A 17665-nucleotide genomic window follows, 5' to 3' on the forward strand; every position below is an offset into this window, starting at 1 on the left:
TACGCCTACAGTCACTTTATACTCCAATGTGGATTCGGGGACCGGATCGGGACTAGTGCAAGGAAAACAACCTGGGGGAAAGCAACTTGGATCCTCGCAACTTTCAACTCTTCACACTCAAGATGCTTACAGAGCAAGAGATCCGTGATCAAATCACGCAGCAGCTCTCGCAAACTCCCTTCGCATGCACTTCCCTCACGCGCTTATCTGGCGGCACGGCCAATTACGTGTACCGAGGCACCGTCTCACCCGCCGAGTCCATCATTATTAAGAACACCAGAGGCCACTCAGCTTCAAACCCAAACTTTAAAATTGTTGTTGACCGATGCGTGAGTCATTATTAGAGCAGTTTTGTTTGTTTTACGATTTAATAATTTTGAGTTAGTATTTTGAAGAAGCTATTCTCCAGGCCCTTCATGGCCTGCCACCCTATTCCCAAGACAATATCACTGTCAAAACACCTCGGCTGTTGAATTTTGATAAGGAAACCAACACGCAGGTTCTCGAGGATCTGCCGAATTCAGTAGATCTGAAGAACTTCCTTATCTCTGACGTTTCTGATGGCATCACGGACACCGCGGCACGAACACTGGGTCTTGCCATGGGATTCTGGCTTCGCTCATTTCACTCTTGGGGAAACGAGGATGCTCAGTTGAAGGCTAAGGCGACAGTCGCTGAGAATACAGCCATGAGAGACTTGAAGTTTTATATCAACTACACCATGCTCATTGACACAATTCCCAATTTCCCGAAGCTTTTGGGAGAGAGTCGTGATGTGTTTGAGAAAGTCCGTGATATGGCGGCTGATGAGCTGAAGAAGGTAGATGGTAGTAATGACTATGGAATTATCCATGGCGATTTCTGGACTGGCAAGTACGTTCAGGCAGATGTTCCTTCTTCGCCGGGTTTGATGCGGTGTGCATGCTAACACTAGCTTCTAGTATTCTCCTTCCAAAAGTTCCTCTCACTGAGCAAGCCCAAACGGAAGTCTTCGTCGTTGATTGGGAGCTGGTGCATGTTGGAAGACGAGCCTTGGATTTGGCGCAGATGATTGCCGAGCTGTACGAAACCAAGCTCTTCAAGAATGTGGATGCTGGTTTGTGGGCCATTGAAGGCTTCCTGGATGGATACGGGTCTCTCAGTGACGACACGGCATTCCGGACTGCTATCCACGTTGGTGTACATCTTGTTTGCTGGGGAAGCAGGGTTCCTGGATGGGGTACTCCGGAGCAGATCGAAGAGGTCGTAAAGGTAGGTAGAGATCTGATTGTTCATGGGTGGAAGCATGACCGGGCTTGGTTTGAAACAGGGAGCTTGGGTTGTTTGTTCAACAGATGACGCCAAAATGCCGATGGCATCCAAGATAAACGAAGCTACTCGATTCAACAAAGTACGGGCATTGCAGCAAACATTCAATTGAATTTCTAGTGGAGCAAGGATGTCGCAAGATGCATCAATTAGAAGGGGCTCTTATTCTAGAATGTCATTGTAAACCGGCTTCAATCGTTCCAGCGAAGTCTCAAACAAGCGCGGCAATCCAGTCTCCCTGAAAGAGACGGAATCCCGCGCCATATTGGCAACAGCCTTGCCAGAAAGGTATGCCACAGGCATACCATGGCCATTGAAACCCGCCGCAATGAATTGCCCAGTTTTACCGGGAACATTACCAACGTGCGGTAAAGAGTCCGCGCTATATCCCATAACTATATACAGCAATTAGCACATCCCAGATCGATACAAAAAGGACTCGCACATTCAAGAGAATACATACCACCACTCCAAATATGCTTAACTTCCGCCCCGCTATCCTCCCAACCAAAGAACGTCCGCTGCATATACCCATCGAAGTAATGCTCCATATTCCGGACTAGCGTCCCATCATCGGGGTTATTGTACCACTCGCTCAGATCATGTTTGAAAGTATGCGATGCCCCACCGACAATGAGGGACCCATCTTGCCGAGAGATTTGGTAGATGTATGCACCAGGCCCCAATCGAATGGCGTATGTACCGGGTAATTCTTGATGGGGTGCATTCGGGGCCGCGACGATTTGAGTACAGACTCCTTTGCAGGGTACAATTGCCTTGGAGTATTCTGGGGCTAGCGCGCTGGTGAATGCGTTGGTTGCGAGGATGATCTTCCGAGCATGAATTGTGCCTCGGTTTGTGCTTACTGACCATGAACCATCTGGGTTTTGGGATTGGCTGATCTCCGATACTGGTGTGTTTGTTTGCAGGTTCAGGCCATTTGCAACGGCGATGCGGATTAGACCTGTTATGAGCTTGTAGGGCCAGAGGTGGCCCGTGGGGAAGCTGAAACCTCCTTTGGCATCGCGCACATAAGCTTCCTTTTTCGGTATACATTGTTAGAGACAATTGGATCGGCTATCATGTAGCGTGGAAACTTGAACTTACCTTTTGAGCCTCCGACTCAGAAAGATACTTCACATCATCCATAAAGTCCAGCCCTTGACTAATCAAAGAATCATAGAAGATCTTCGCTTTCTTGAGCTGGTCTTCATCAAGATACATATCTAGACTGCGCGTGAAAGTAAGCTCACAAGCAATATTTTCTTTGCGAACTAAATCTTCTATTTCTTTCATGTGCGCAACTTCGAATCGCACAATCTCGGCTGCTGCTTCGAGTCCGTATCGCTCTGTATACGTGGCAGTCGCTGAGTATATATCAGGCCTTAGATGACCTCCTACGTAGGGGACACCGTCAGTCTGATCAACTATACATGGACGGGGTCTACTCACCATTCCGCCCGGTGGCGCCGGAGCACAGCTCGCGGGCTTCCACAAGCACCACCCGCGGGGCTGGTTCTTTCTGGTCTGATAGAAGATGGTAGGCAGCCGATGCTCCGACATAGCCACCTCCGATAATGAGAATATCGGTTTCAGTTGGCAATTCTGGAGTGCTTTGGTAGCTATCGAGGGGATCTGGTTGAGTCCGCCAGAATGACTGGGTGTACCCCGCCGCGGGCCCCGGAAAACATTTCGGTGTCTGAGATTGAGAGGCCATTCCGATGTTGTTTCTTGATGATTTGCGCGCTCTCGACAAATGCAAAGGAGGATGTTAAGAGAGAGATACTGTACTAGTTTGGAACGGGGCATTTTGCCGAAGATTGTCCTATCAGGCAGACAAATAATGCGGGGCAGGAATCAGCCATTCGAATGTAACAGATAGTCTTTGTTCAAAGTACCGGTTCTATTCTTCGTTAAATTGTTATTTACACGTCTAGTCTTGGATTCGCTCAAATCCCGAGATCTCAGTCCCAGGCTGTCGCTGCTGGGCTTCAAATGCCTCGAGAACAGCCGGGCAATTTGACCAGGCCTTGGGCGATTGGATTGCCAGATATTGGCCTTCCTTCAGACGCGCTTTAGCTATCAATTTCCGAGTCTTGCCGTGCATGGCCGTATGCAGACTCTTGACCAATCCCTGCCCTGGATAAGCTACTAGCCCCAGCGCCGCTGCAGGTCCGTTAGTATCATCCCTATAGCAAGATCGCAGGAGGAACGGTGAATTACACACCTGAAGATGCCTTCGTGCCCACGCTGATAGGCCCTTTGACGAATCCCTTCACCATCCCTCTGAAACCGTCCTCTTGGGCCCCTTTGTAGGGCTGCTTGAGGATCTCACTGACCCCTGTCATTCCGTCTGTGAAGTTCTCTCTAGCAGCGGCAGCTCCAGATCTGAAGTCCTTGATGTTGTCATAGCTTTTGACTTCCTCGCCATACATTCGGGGCACTGCTCTTAGGCCCTCGTTGACTGCCATGGGTATATCGACCAGCACGCCCTTGTAGTAATACCCGATGATCTTCCCCACGCTTTTGGCGGAGCTTCCCACCGCTGTGCTTGTTACCTTCCATTGCGCGTCCCGTTTCTCATTGGTGGATGCGCGGGAGATTCCACCTGTCGACGATGCATCGCTGGAGGACCGATTCGTAGGTTCGATAACTCGAAGCTCCCCTTCGCCTGATTGGGCGCGTTTGAACTCTTTGTATGGTTGTACGACTACATCACTCGATGCTGTGAGAATGTCTTTGTACATGCCTAGCAAGGAAGATGTGCCGCCTGTGATGGGATCCCATCGCCGTGTTTGGATAAATATGGGGCGACTTTCATGCCTGGTTCGTCATTTTGTTAGTTCAGGTTCAAATATGCTTGCCAAACAAGGGAAAACTGAGGATGAAATACTCACGAGCTTAAATCCTTCGGATCAATGCGTGTGTTTTCAACCAATATTCCCGCGGCCATCTTAGACAAATAAATGGCAGACTTGGAATTTTGTTGTTTCAATTTCCATGCAGCCGGCTCAGATCCAAAGAAGCGACATTGCATCTGGTCTATAGGCAGATTTCGATGGAAAGATGCGACTGCCGCACTCACTCCAGATTCCTCACTCATTCGGATAGCGAGTTCCTCGGCGGCAGTGAGCGTGTTAGGTTCGAGACAGAAGCGAATGGCCTCTGCTAGATTATCCGCAGTCAATGTGCGGTGTGGAATTGGCTTGGGTCCAATACCGCAGGATGCGACCATATTCCCCCAAAATAGTTGACTGTAACATATTAGCAGGTTATCTTAATCAGTCGCCTTGGGCGACTCACTCTCCAAAGAACGGCACAATAGTAGTCGGCTTCCCGAAGCGTAAACCACATGCGGTCGTTCCTGCTCCCCCGTGATGTACCACTGCGGCGACATGTTGGAACAACCATTCATGAGGGCAGTCTCCAAGATAGAAAATTTGATCGTCTGACTCGGCATCTCCCAGATTACTCCAGCCCCGAGATATGAGAGCACGACCACCCCAGGACTTGACGGCTTTGATAAGTGTTGCCGTCATTGCAGGGGGATCTTCGATGACGATACTGCCGAAACCGATATATATTGGCGGAGGCCCGTTTTGAAGGAATGAATGGAGATCAGACGGTGGTGAGAAGTCGGGAGGAGATCGGAAGAAGAATCCGCAGACATCTAGATGGCCCGGCCAGTCCGCTGGTTTTGGCATCAATGTGGGTGACCAGCAATAGGTAAAAGGTATTTTCAAAGTCTCCGCCAGCCGGGGACCTTCTGTGGCGGGTACAGGTTCGAGATCAATAGACACTCTCCATTCGTTGATAACATCGCCGAGACTAGATGTTGCGGTCAGCGTATGAGATTCAATAGGATATTATGGGACATTACCCTTGCCATGTCAGCCATTCGACAATGCCGTAAGACAAATAATTGGCCATTTTCGGCTCCGTGGTCGAGTATTTCAAGTTGGCCAAAGGATGTGGAAATGATCGCGTGCTGGTCCATGGCATTGTAAACATCATGTGTAAAGGGATCCCCAGCGCTTGAGCACAATGGATATGAGCAAAGCTCGGGGGGTTCGCGATAATCGCATCAGCCACAAAGGGTGTTTTGGCCACTGGGTCATCCTCTATACAGGACTCCCAGCACCCCTGGAGCATTTCAGCCACCATAGCCCGCTTGCGCTGGATGTCGCCAGCCCGTAAGGAGTTCATCTGTGGTATCAAGCCCGGGTTCTTGACCATGTACGCCATCAGCTCCGAGGGATCTCCGCCTATAGGATAGAACTCCAAACCCGAGTCGCGCACAAACTTCTCAAAGACGTTATGAGTGGCTATTCTTACACGATGCCCATGTTGTTGGAGCTCGTTGCCTAATGCGATGAAAGGCTGCACGTCGCCTCGGCTCCCAACAACTTGAATGACGATGTTGAGATGCAGATTGCATCCATCAGGGCCGACATGCACTTGTGGTTGCTCCACATCTTTCTCGGACTCCAGAAATGGAATCAATTTTGAGATCTCGCGGCCGACTTTGGAGTCCAGGTCAATCTCAATGCGGCCATCGTCTTCACTGAGTTAGCATATCTTCACAAGCAATCCATAAGGATTTCACCTTGGACATCAGTTCCATCTTGCATCCACTCATTCTCCTTCGATGTCGCGCTTTCAGGTTGTTGTTCCGCCATGAGCGTTGTTGGACCGAACTTCGCCCTCTGACATCACATGCGGGGGAAACAGAGATATGTGGAATCGAAAATCGAATTGGGTGTTGATCGCTAAGACAAGTCCAACTCAGTATACAGAATGTGTTGCACTTTGGCTCTACTGTTGGGATTCAGTGTAGCAGTGACCAGAACAACATCCCCATGGTCTTTTGATACTCCCTGGCCGTGGGACAAGTGGGTCCTCAACACATAATTTGGTCATGTGACCTTGGATTTGGCCAATCATCGTTGTGGCATGGCGGGGGCTATGACGACACGCTCAGGGGCGGCTGCCTGAGGAATACCATGTTATATAGTGATATATAGGGATATGAGATATTGCCTCAAAGGTCGATCAAACATGAATTATACAGCATTCTACCATGATTGATCTAATGTCATTCAGATTCACAGAACAGGTGCTCACCAGCTCGAAGCATACCACCTGGTACCAAAGGCGCACGGTACAAGCTCTCATACAGACATCAGAGTCGATATGTTAGAATATTGGAACAGTACCTGCCCCTTCTGGATTTGGCGTATAGCGTATTTGCTCTCTAGAATCAGGCCTCTGGGTGAGTATCATGGTACCGGATCGCTTCTTGTATTGTGGCGCCGAGTTCCTCGCATAAGGAGTCGCCAACACAGTAGCATCGTTGTCCAGGAGATAGTACCCTCCATTCCTTCCAGCCAGAGAGCCTAATGAGTATTTCCTTCCATATCGTTAAGCTCTTGGCGGGGTTCCAAAATCGTAAGCGATTCGGGAATTGGTATGTTATATCGAGTTGTCGACATTGCGAATGTGTTTGCAATAGTTGTGGTTAAAGGAACAAGCATGGAATGTTGACTTTGGAGAGCATTACAGAGACTAAAAGCTAGTGAATGATGTCAATATCTTCCAGGAAGCTATGCGCCGTGGACACGTAAGAGTGGTTTAAACTCACAGAGTATACGTCGAAGACTACCCCGCGCACTTACCCGATTTAACCCGAATTAAACGGGTCTAGCGTTGGTTAAGATTAAAGCTTTTTGCGATATTTCTAGAGCTTATTAGCCAAGGAAGATCGGAGGCAGACTAGATTTATTTTTAAAAATGCCTAGTGGAAGCTTAGAAGGTATTAGATCAGGCAAAGATAGATAGATGCGCTAATATTGAGCATAGGAAGACGTTTGAAGGCAGTGCGGAAGGCTAAGGGGTATTACACAAAATATTAAGTGAATTTTCCAAAGTACTATTGTTAAGCAACCCTGAAATTTAATTATATTATTATAGACTATAAAATGGTGGTGCTATATACTGTGTAAGTGATATATATATTTTGAGAGGGGACCCGAAAAAAGTGGAGTGGGTAAGAATATTTGAACCCCCATGTATTAGAGAGCATAATATGTGTGTCTCCTGTCGGCAATTCTTCGATTCTCTACCAAGGTTGACCGATGTTAGTATAGTATCGGATTACCCTATAAGGAGCGCTAGAGATCTTATCATGACTCCTTGTTCTAGCACATGGCTATCCGCTTTGAAAATCCATTTGTTGCGCCGGATAATACTGTCAGAATTTTAGTGACTTAGTGGTATTATTGCACCTGGAGGCGGCGATATTCTTCACGTTCTCGATCCAGTGCCCAATGGGATCTGGTTAGCCTACTGAGCGTGGTTCTCTATGACGCCACTGCAGCTTCCTAAGAGACGTCAATCGAGTATAGCTGAAGGTTGCATGTAAGGAGTAGATCAAAATGCGAGAGAGTGGACGTATGGATTCTGCCAGACTGTTAGAATTCTTTGTCTGTTCTGTTTGCATCAAAAATTTGGACAGGCTCTACACGATATTACGGTATTACAACAATGGTTCCCTCGCAAACATTCATGTCGACAGACACTTACACAGCCAGAAGGAAAATCTATAAGGATTGTAGATGCCCTCCGTGTTTTAAATTAAAGGAATCTTGGATTGTTCTGATTTCTTAAGGTATACAAGTGGCTATATATACAGTATGAAATCAACTTGGACTTCATGTAGATAGCGCAGGAGTTTATTTCTGAGGTTGCGGCTTCGTTCATGAGCAGCAACTGCCGCATATCACAACAGTTTGTTTTCTGGGGTAGAGTACCCCATCACTTCGAAGGGCGATCCATGAAAAATCTAGATCGATACTTAGAAAGTAGGTTATTACAGAAAGAATCTACAATAGTAAAAGGATACTCCCAGACCACAGCAGTAATCGCGTTGCTGCAAAGCCAGACAAGTATTTGAGGAAGTGCATTGAATTTTACAGGTGGTCAGAGCTGTATCATGTCGTACTTCGTTTGTTGATTACAATCATATCAGAAACGCACAGAATGCCCAGTTCCAGGTACAAAAGCCAAAAAAAGATGTAACATCGATTCCCCCGGTTCGATAACCAATAGTTCTGAAGTCAGATCCGTCACAAATTGCCTCACGACTCCTTCACGTGGACCACGACCTTGCCTCTCGCTCTACCCATTTTCAGCCTCTCAAACGCTTTCGGCGTGGCATTGAAGTCGAAAGTCGAGTCAATGACGGCATGTATCTTTCCTTCTTTCATCCACGCCGCGAGCTGGTCGAAGTCGGCGCTATTAGCCTTTGCCATGACAAATAGGTACTTTCTTTTTCCGCCTCCAAGAAAGCCAGGGAGCATCAAATTGCCGATAAGCTGTTTCATGGCGCTCAGACTCATTCCCATACCGACTTGGATAAACTTGCCGCCCGGTACAATAAATGCGTGAGACACTCTGTACAAGTTGGACGGGGATCCTACATTGTCGAGGATCAGATCGAAAATTTGCCCCTTTCCATTTAATTGCTCGATTATTCCGGCCGATTGGTAGTCCAAAACCTCATCCGCGCCTAGACTCTTGCACAGTCCTACATTGGCTGCGGAGCAAGACGTCGTGACGTGACATCCAAGCGCCTTCGCAATTTGTATCGACACCACACCGGTGCCTCCAGATCCACCATTGATGAATACTTTGTCGCCTGCTTTAACATGTGGTTTTAAGCCTTGGTATGTTGTCATCCCAACGGTAGCGATGGAGACCATGTCGTCGGCTTTGAACCCATCCGGTACCAAAGCAAGTGCATCTTTAGAGATAGGGACAAATTGGGCAAGAGCTCCATGCCCAAAAACCCCATTGCATGAGCCGTATACGATATCGCCAATGCGAAAGGAATCCACCTGACTACCGATCTCAACAACACGACCACAGACGTCCAAGCCAGGCGTAACAGGTGACCGGAATATCATCTTTGTAAGGAGACCAAGTTCAAGAATCTTGTAGTCAATGGGATTGAGCGCCGTGCTGTAGACCTCAACAAGTACCTCGTTCGCTGTGGTTTTCGGTTTAGGAATTCCTGAATCGGGCAGGAAAAGGTTCTTCTCGACTGGGCCACCTAAAGACCGAAATTGCCATGCTTTCATTGTCGCCATTGTGGGTTACGAAGGATTTCGAAAAGAGTGCAATAGAAGCAAGATAGGAAATCCAGAACGCGGTGGTTTGGTTGCCTTACCTGGTATTTTCTCAGATCCATCGTCGCGACATATATACCCACGGTAACTTAGCACCGCTCTGAACGTCGGGGCGAGCGCACCTCGCCGATCCCGAGATTGGTCATCTCATACAATAGGAGGTATGATGAACCGGCTGTTCCGCGGTTTGGTGATGTGGTCTGTACATAGAATTCGCTAGAATAAGATGCCTATATTTATAAGCAGATTTATAAGAACCAGAATGCCAAAGAGGCGGAAAATCCGCGAGATGTAGAGGTGCCAGTTGTATTGAGTTTACAAAAATACATAATTTAAAAAACTAAGTTAGTCTTATCTTAATTAACTTACTTTGAATGTTCAATCAAACCTCAAGAAATTTGACTTTGCACTTTCCTACCTCATCTTTTCATCTTTTTAGGGCAGCAGCGCGCTCGCGCGTGTTCAGTGCGAAAGACAATAGTATCTGTATTAAGAGGGATTTTCGGATAAACTCCCAATATGCGGAAAGGTAAACTTCATTGACGAACTTTTCGTCTCCTAGCTCGAAAGGTAAATTACGCCTTTGGTCTCATCGCCCAACGTCCGATGACCGTGCTGGGAAATGTGTGAGACGTAGATGTTGATCGTTGTAGGGTTCGGCGATCCAATTGAATATAACTCGGGAGATTTACGCGCCGGCCATGTGGGGCAAGGTCGGCTTCGCGCTTCTTTGTAATCAATTCATACTCCCATTTACATATCTACCGCGCTCCCAATATTAAAATTCCAGTGGGCTTACTGTTACCATAGAAACGCAAGTAAAAGGGGGCTGTGCATCACGATTACAGTTTTCCCTCGCAAGTCCTGACCAAGGGGACGCAGTGTGATTGATACATCGGCAAATTTTCGAACATCATTTCTGTCTGCTGCAGGCAATTGGAAAGTAAAGTGAAATGGAATCAAAACAGGCCAGGCGTTGAAAGGCCGTCCACGTCTACTGGTTGCGTGAAGGACTGTATTTATATTGATCGCAGCTGGTTCTGCGTCGCAGCAGTAGTAGCCGCTACTGACATAGTGGTATTAGAGCCCGTGTGTTTGGCACATCGGAGACCGAACCGCAGTGAAGAAAAAGCGCAACGGTCCTTCATTTTTTCTGGCCCAATTTGTTCCGACCATGTAATATCGGGTTTTGGACGGGTTTAAGCGGATTCTGGCTCTGCTTAGTCGGACGCAAACTGAAATTCGCTTGGCAAGCTGCACTCCTCAGCCTAGCCATATCTTTAAATTTGCGGGGTATCCTACTTGGCTAGATTACATGTCGATCGGTAGGATGCAAAACCAGCCGACGGTGAATGACTCGGTCCATCGGCCGTTCGGTCTGCCTGCAGCCCGTGGTGCCACTGTTAGATGCGCGGGGCGGGGAGATATTGTTAGTCCTCGATGTTTATCCTCACACCAATAAATGCAGTGACTCGGGCGCACTGCTAAAGAGTAATGTCCGCAAGGAGAATATAAAACGGAAATTATTTCCTGAAACCTACGGCATGCTCTCGCACTATCACTGCTCCTTGACATTCGCCTGCATTCGGCCTTTCAGCCAAGATGTCCATCACAGACCTCGTTATAGTCGTCGCCGGAGCCTCCAAAGGCATTGGCAAAGCCATCGCACTGTGTATTCCTAGATAGAAATATTACCATGGGCTAAAGCAGAAAAGCTGATATCGCAATTCCGACATCGAAGAGCATACTTCCCCTTTATAGGAGTCCCTGAAGATGCCTCAGTAACCTTGCTAGCAAAAGAACGGCCTTTTCTGTTACTGGCAATATTAGCTGTTACCCTCTCAAGAATGCCGCGACTACAACAAAGAGTAGATGGACATTTTCGCCGCGAACTAAGCGAAAGGATCATCTTTCATGGCGAGCAAAGTTTGGATTATGCACAGGGCTTATTGGTTTACATTGCATGAGAATGAATAGCTAAGAATGAAACAATGAATGGACCTGGGAGCGCTAGCTATTCCCTTTCAACAAAAATAATCATAATCAAACTCTTAGACAGAACTTCACAGCCGTGATAGCTTACTGCGACCAACTGTTCATCCTCTGACTGTCTAGGAAGAACTCTGGGGGAAGCTGATTTTCCTCGAATTGCACCCTTGATAAAATCGGCAGTAAGGTACTGTGGAGGTACTGTCACATTCGCAGTAGCAAGAGGTAGTTTTAACCACCGAGCTACCCAGGAAGACCATTCCTCGAGACTTGGATGCCAAACTTGAGTGGTATGGAGATCGGGATCGCGAAAAACCATGATTGCGCCTGCGGTTCCCGCATATACACACGAATACTCCAAGCTATCCGTTGTATAGAAGCCAGGACCAAACTCGTTGTCGTGGTTCTGCTTGCTACGAACTGGAATGAAGAACGCGAGTGTCGATTCCAAGGCCTCGAGAGTCAGTCCGCGGAACCACAACCTAGCTGAGTCTAGACCCGGGCTAGCTAGTTGTCGGATCTTGTTGCATAGTCTAACAGGATTCTTGTCCCATGAAACTTTAAAGCACTTCACGGTGGAGGAAGGAGTCAAACGACTTGTGGCGTAGAGGTCGACCAGGCGATTGGATGTAGATGTGGTCTTAACAGCCGGCGGCGTGCTGGCTTTGGCCATGGGAGTACTTTTGGTTTGATAATAGTCAAGCAAGTCCGAAATTCGAGGTGGAATCTGCCCCTCGTCGATGTGACGATAGACCGGGTACTCGATTCCTGCACCCCAATACGGAACAAGCTCGATCTGGTCTTGGATAACAAAGGCTGGATGATCGATGGCCTCAACTAACTCATCTAGGCCAGCAAGCCATGCAATACTCCGAAGGGGACCGATGAGCTGGGCGGGTTCTATATAGATTAGTTGGATTCCTGCAACGCTAAGCCAAGATCGAACTTACTGCACTTCCCATCGTCGTCCAGGTACTCTCCGATATCATCAGGAACTTCACCAGGGTACCCATCCCACGATGTCCAGACTGGACGAAAGCCGTGCTTCTCCAGCTTCAGATTGCTCCGCGGCCAACGACGTTCCACAACTTTCTGGCCATCTTCTTCCTCGGAATCTGATTCATACACGGGGTCTTGTTCGATATTGGACATCGATGGCATCGCTAGATCCATGGTTTCTTCTGTGTTCAAGTCCTTGCCATGAACGTCCTTCCTGGGTGTATGTTCGGTGCCTTGTCTTTCGGTGGGTGGGGCTAACGTCGAATGTAGGGCAGCCTTGGGACTGTTTGAAGGGACCTGGAACGCTGATTGGCTATCCATGATCTCGGTCCATTTTCTTTTCAGAGTGCGGCTAGCCATGACGAGCATAGATACTAACGTCAGGTAAAGATCAGAATGATGATATCTACAAGTTCGCTACAATACAATGTTCCTGCTTAAGCGTTCTTTTATTCTATAAGGAAACTACTTCTTCGCTCCTCCCGCACAACGCAAATGACATCACTCCCGCATTCGAGTATACTCCCTGAAGTCGCTTAACCCAATTCCCCGGATAGCATTTCGCAGCTCGGTAAGCAAGGATTATATAATTACTAGGTGACGGGGGAAAAGTAGTCAGGCCTGTCGAGAGATGAAAAGGCCGGATGGCTGGTCACCTGACCTCCGATCCCTTGTCCCCTTCCTATCCACTCGACTCAGTCCTCGGGATTGTCTTCCTGGGCGACTGAACTGATGATTCAAGGGTTACTCTTGATGAAATGATGAAGCAGGGAAACAATGGATGGATTAATGCTCATAGAGAGTTCACAGAAGTTAAGAATACAAAACAAAGGACCCTTGAGCTGTCCACGTGACCCCCTTTCTTCGGACCCCCTTTCAGACATGGCCGACCCGCCCAAGCAAACACCGAGAGAAGGGCCGGGTTGAAAGTCGTTTTTCTCAATCTAGGAGTTCCTGAAATGGCCCTCAAGAAGGTCCTTGATGGAACGAATCGCCATGTCTTGCTGATCTTGGCGATCTATGAGCGATCCTAGAATGCTACCGATTTGAGAGGATTCTAGGTGAGGGTCCGAAGGTGACGTTTCCAGTGCAGAGTGTCCGGCCGAAGGCGGAGGTTTAGGAGTTTCGACCGTGTTGGGGTTGATGCCCTTTGCGGATTTGGAGGTCTCGGCCTTGCGGTGGCTCAATGTGGGTGATGTTGGTTTGGCTGGCTTCTTCCCTTCGCGAATGGTGTCACGACGACCGGGTGAGGAAGCATCTTTGTCGTTTTCGAGAATCGCATGGACTTGGTTGTGTTGGCGAATGCTCTCTTCACGGTTCAGTTCGGTAATTTCCCGTCCTGCTTGGTTGCTGTCCAGCCGGAAGGCGGCGACTTGGGCTGTGACTCCTTGAGCTCGCAACCATTCGTATTCCTGGAGACCGATACCCTTGACTTCATGGTACGCAAGCCAGTCCGAAGTTTCCGGAGTGACATTTGCTGGATCGAAACCACGGATGGGAGAGATTCGCAGTTCTTCAAACGCAGGATGGGGCTCATACTCTGAACTATCTTCCTCATCAGTCGAGACCGGGCCTTCTTCGGTGTCAGAGAGTAGGATAACACGCTCTTCGCTCTGGGCTTCTTCTTCGGAATGATTAGAGACTTCGCCTTCATGACCATTGTCTTCCGAGTCCTGTTGCATAGATGTTTCGTCGCCTTCCTGGTCCTCTTCTTTTGTTGTAGGCAAGTACCCTGATCTTAGGACAACTCGTCCGACAGCGGGACCTAGCACGCGAGATAGTCGATTTCTATCTCTCCAACGAATGTCGTTCTCGGCATCCGAACGTGGGAGTTGAGCTGTCTCTAGGTTGGTCAGAATCTTTTGTTTCGCCATTTCGTCTTTCCGGGTAAAGCTCATTGCAACATTGTTTCCTTCTAGCTTGATCGGGTTGCTGAGGACGCCTAGGATTTGTTGGGTTCGGGGTTCCTGGAGTAGATTCGGGGAAACCAGCTTTTGGAGACTTTTCTTAGGATCGCCTCCTGCTCGAGTGTATGACTGCACCGTCCGAAGATTGAAACTTGTCGAGCCATAACGAAGGTCGAACTCGCTGCAGATAGCTTGCATGTACTCCGCAGTCCTCTTGAAGTGGAAGGCTCTTTCCTGAAGGTGAGTCCATGATCCGAAAGTCTTGTTCTGTAAGGCCCTCTTGTTTGACTCTGCAATGTCCGGTAGAAACTTGAATTGGGCTCCATCCATCCGGTCGATCAACTTCAGCCTCTTCTTGTCTGGGTCGTCTCCCATTTGTTCATCCGTGAAGAAAGGAATTGTGTAGCTGTCATTCCTGATCCTCGCACTTCTTCGGATCCACTGTTCTCGTTGCCCATTGTCGTTCGTCATTTCTTTAGCGGATCCCCATCCTGTTGCCCATTCCATATGCCAAATAGAATCCATCCAGTTGTAGATTTTCTCTTTGCGGGCCCACAAGAGCTTGTTGTGAAGGGTCCACGTGCGAAACTCCCATTCATATTCTTCGAAGAAATCGACCTTGTTCGTGACTTCCACTTTCTTGGACTTCTTCTTTGTTTCATCTCCGACGGAACCTCTTGGTGGGGGCATCCCATGAATGTTGTAGTCCGTCGCGCCCCAACGAACAGTTGCACTGTTATCCAGGTTCACACACACCACTCGACGATACGTCATTTTCTCTTCGGCAGAGCAGTCTGGATCAGCATAAATGTCGTCGGTTCGGAGCGTTCCCACAGGCAATCCGTCTTGGTTTGGACCAAAGGGATGCATGCCGAAAATAGATCGAGGTAAAATGTTGGCCGAGGGATGGAGTACCCGGTACTCAGCTTGGGCCTCCATTTCCGCCGGAGTAAGGGGCAAGGGATCGAGAAGGTCATCGATAGCTCGACGGCCTGGTTTCCAGTTCGAAGAACTTTCTGTTTCGGCAGCGGCCGTAGCACGCTCTCTTTCGGCCCTCGCTTCAGCTTGCGCAGCCTCGAGCTCCTTTTGAACTTGTAGGCGAGTCTTCACGTTCATCGGTGGCGCTTGAAGTCCTTCCCGATTTTGATGGGCTCTCCTAGTTCGCGAGTCGTATTGCGGGGTAGGAGCGGAGGGCGAGTCTCGCTGGGTTTCGAGAATGTCGTCCATGGTTTGTTGGGCTTGCTCGCCCTTTCGACCACTTATGAAGAAAATGGATCGGTCTTGAGGACCAACGGGATGAATCGGCACGGTAGGGGAACCCGACTCGACCTGGGGTCCCGAAGAAGGGCTTGGGTTAAGTGTCCCTTGAGGAGTAGGAGCCCTGGGGAGTTCCGCGGCTTTTGGCTTCTTGCGAGATCCTCCCGTGCTGACGGATCTTCTTCTCTTAGAACCCATCTTGCTCGCGTGGGGTTAGATTCAGCAAGTGAGTGATGAAGGACGGGTTTCCTCGATGCGTGGTAAGAAAGAGAAAAGAAAGAAGTTTTAAACAGGTGAGACGTGGTGGAGGGATACAAAGGAGAGTACGTGGGGAAGAGAGCGAGAGATAGAAAGAAAAAATTAAACAAAGAGAAAATTGAATAAGCCTGAAAATAATAAGGACCGATTTCACTTCCAGGGACGTGAATCCCCAATCTCATTTAACAGATATACCCAGCAACGAGCCTCCCCATTCGCTGCTTTTATCGCATGTAGTTTCTTGGTCCTTGTTTCTCCCTTCGAGTCCATCGATTTGCAGGTTGTAGCCTGGCATTTCCCACCATCCTCCTCAGTCAAGAGGAAGATACCGAAGGTCTTCTCGGCCCGCCCATGAGCCTTTTCTTAGGAATCATGACCACCGAAGGTCAAAACTCCGTTGTCCGAGGAGCAAGGCCTTGGACATAGCGTTCCTCGTTACATAGTACACAGGTGTGGGAGATTGGATTTCGGGATCCCTGTTGATCGGGAGTTGAAGATCGAAATGTCGGTCATCGGCATTGCGTTTGTGGTACAGTCGAAGGTGATCAAGATGGTATTTCGACGACGTTTCCCCGTACAACCTCCGGACCTGACCCGTCAGGCCACCGGGGTTTAAGCGAATCAGAAATCTCGGTCCCAGCCATTTAGGTTGCATCTTTCCCACAGTTCCGAAGTCTTGGACCAATACTAGGTCACCGTCATTGAACTTATCCCGGTGAGCATTTGACTTCTGATTTTATTTCTCCAGGGCCAAGGCGTTCGCCAAAGCCACTGCTTCGGATCCAGCCTGTCGGCGCTCACCACGATACATATTATATAGGCGTAGAAGGTGCTCGGGCGCCGGATCCGAGGATTGCCATTCCTCGAGAGTAGCCAGATAAATAATGCCAGTGTCGTATAGTCTTGTTCGGGGATTAAACCCAAGCAACAGCTCTGCCGGCGTATATCCGTGGACGCGAACTAGCCTAGTGTTCATAGAAGGTGAAGCCTCTCGAAGCACCTGGCTCCATCGACGGATGCTTCGCGGTTTTGCATAACACGCCTTCTTCAAAGTGGATGCCACGAGATCATCGTTGGCTCGGGAGCAAGTTGCAGTCCAGACAAATCGGGAGAAATAATCGATGACCACGAGGATATACCTGGCTCCCGTTTCACACGTAGGCTGGATCGGACCCAAGAAGTCCATACCGATCATGTTCATTGGTTCGAATTCCTGGATTCGCCGGTGAGGCCCAGCTGGATTTCTTCGAGCAAATCGTTGGCAAGTGTCACAAGACTCGGCCCATGTCTTCATGTCAACCCGCCCTCCTTGGCCAGTACACTTGCCCAAGCATACGATTCAGGGTCAAAAGCGGCAGAGAAATGCCCATGATCGTCGTGGAACCCAGAAAGTGCGGCTTCGATCTCACTTTCGACCAGACAGGGCGTCCACACTCCGTTTTTCTCACGATAAAGCAGGAGACCGGGCTTATGGGGATGGATCCTCATCCGATCCGCCTTCCTCCGTGCGGTCATTCGAAGAGCGCGAGGCATCTCGTTTAAGGCAGAGGCTTCTTCCCTCAGGGTTTCCACAACTCCTCGGTACATTGGCGATTTTCGGTAGTGGTGCGAGGGATCTGCACCGTCCCATCCATGACTCAGCAAGGGAATTGGAGACCCTTGCTCTTGGAATTCTTCCACAATTGGATCCCGCGTTTCATGAGCCTGACTGTCAGGAATATGATCCTCAGCAGTTGATATTGTTGTCAATCGGGTGGGCAT

General features: G+C 48.8%; 6 protein-coding genes across 6 annotated transcripts; 1 reads left to right on the top strand and 5 right to left on the bottom strand.

Moving 5' to 3' along the window:
- Positions 1–122: 122 nt before the first annotated feature.
- Positions 123–1420, top strand: PENARI_c007G10228 (uncharacterized protein; the record flags this gene model as incomplete). Its single annotated transcript, XM_022631161.1, has 4 exons — positions 123–329; positions 386–873; positions 942–1251; positions 1310–1420. The coding sequence occupies 4 exons, from the start codon at positions 123–125 to the stop codon at positions 1418–1420; spliced, it is 1116 nt and encodes a 371-aa protein (XP_022489051.1).
- Positions 1421–1470: 50 nt separating this feature from the next.
- On the bottom strand, positions 1471–3025 carry PENARI_c007G08949 (NAD(P)/FAD-dependent oxidoreductase; the record flags this gene model as incomplete). The annotated part of the gene is made up of 4 exons (XM_022631091.1): positions 1471–1703; positions 1772–2348; positions 2416–2705; positions 2761–3025. The coding sequence occupies 4 exons, from the start codon at positions 3023–3025 to the stop codon at positions 1471–1473; spliced, it is 1365 nt and encodes a 454-aa protein (XP_022489102.1).
- Positions 3026–3241: 216 nt separating this feature from the next.
- Positions 3242–5987, bottom strand: PENARI_c007G01014 (uncharacterized protein; the record flags this gene model as incomplete). The annotated part of the gene is made up of 6 exons (XM_022630725.1): positions 3242–3474; positions 3536–4131; positions 4206–4562; positions 4612–5136; positions 5189–5867; positions 5915–5987. The coding sequence occupies 6 exons, from the start codon at positions 5985–5987 to the stop codon at positions 3242–3244; spliced, it is 2463 nt and encodes an 820-aa protein (XP_022489166.1).
- Positions 5988–8444: 2457 nt separating this feature from the next.
- Positions 8445–9455, bottom strand: PENARI_c007G06640 (NAD(P)-dependent alcohol dehydrogenase; the record flags this gene model as incomplete). The annotated part of the gene is made up of 1 exon (XM_022630993.1): positions 8445–9455. One exon carries the CDS (start codon positions 9453–9455, stop codon positions 8445–8447), a length of 1011 nt encoding a protein of 336 aa, XP_022489308.1.
- A 3971-nt stretch (positions 9456–13426) lies between these two features.
- On the bottom strand, positions 13427–15844 carry PENARI_c007G05323 (uncharacterized protein; the record flags this gene model as incomplete). The annotated part of the gene is made up of 1 exon (XM_022630937.1): positions 13427–15844. One exon carries the CDS (start codon positions 15842–15844, stop codon positions 13427–13429), a length of 2418 nt encoding a protein of 805 aa, XP_022489223.1.
- Positions 15845–16640: 796 nt separating this feature from the next.
- On the bottom strand, positions 16641–17665 carry PENARI_c007G07174 (uncharacterized protein; the record flags this gene model as incomplete). Its single annotated transcript, XM_022631018.1, has 2 exons — positions 16641–17148; positions 17241–17665. 2 exons carry the CDS (start codon positions 17663–17665, stop codon positions 16641–16643), a joined length of 933 nt encoding a protein of 310 aa, XP_022489310.1.

Source organism: Penicillium arizonense, assembly GCF_001773325.1.
Source record: "Penicillium arizonense strain CBS 141311 chromosome Unknown PENARI_contig007, whole genome shotgun sequence".
NCBI lineage: Eukaryota > Fungi > Ascomycota > Eurotiomycetes > Eurotiales > Aspergillaceae > Penicillium > Penicillium arizonense.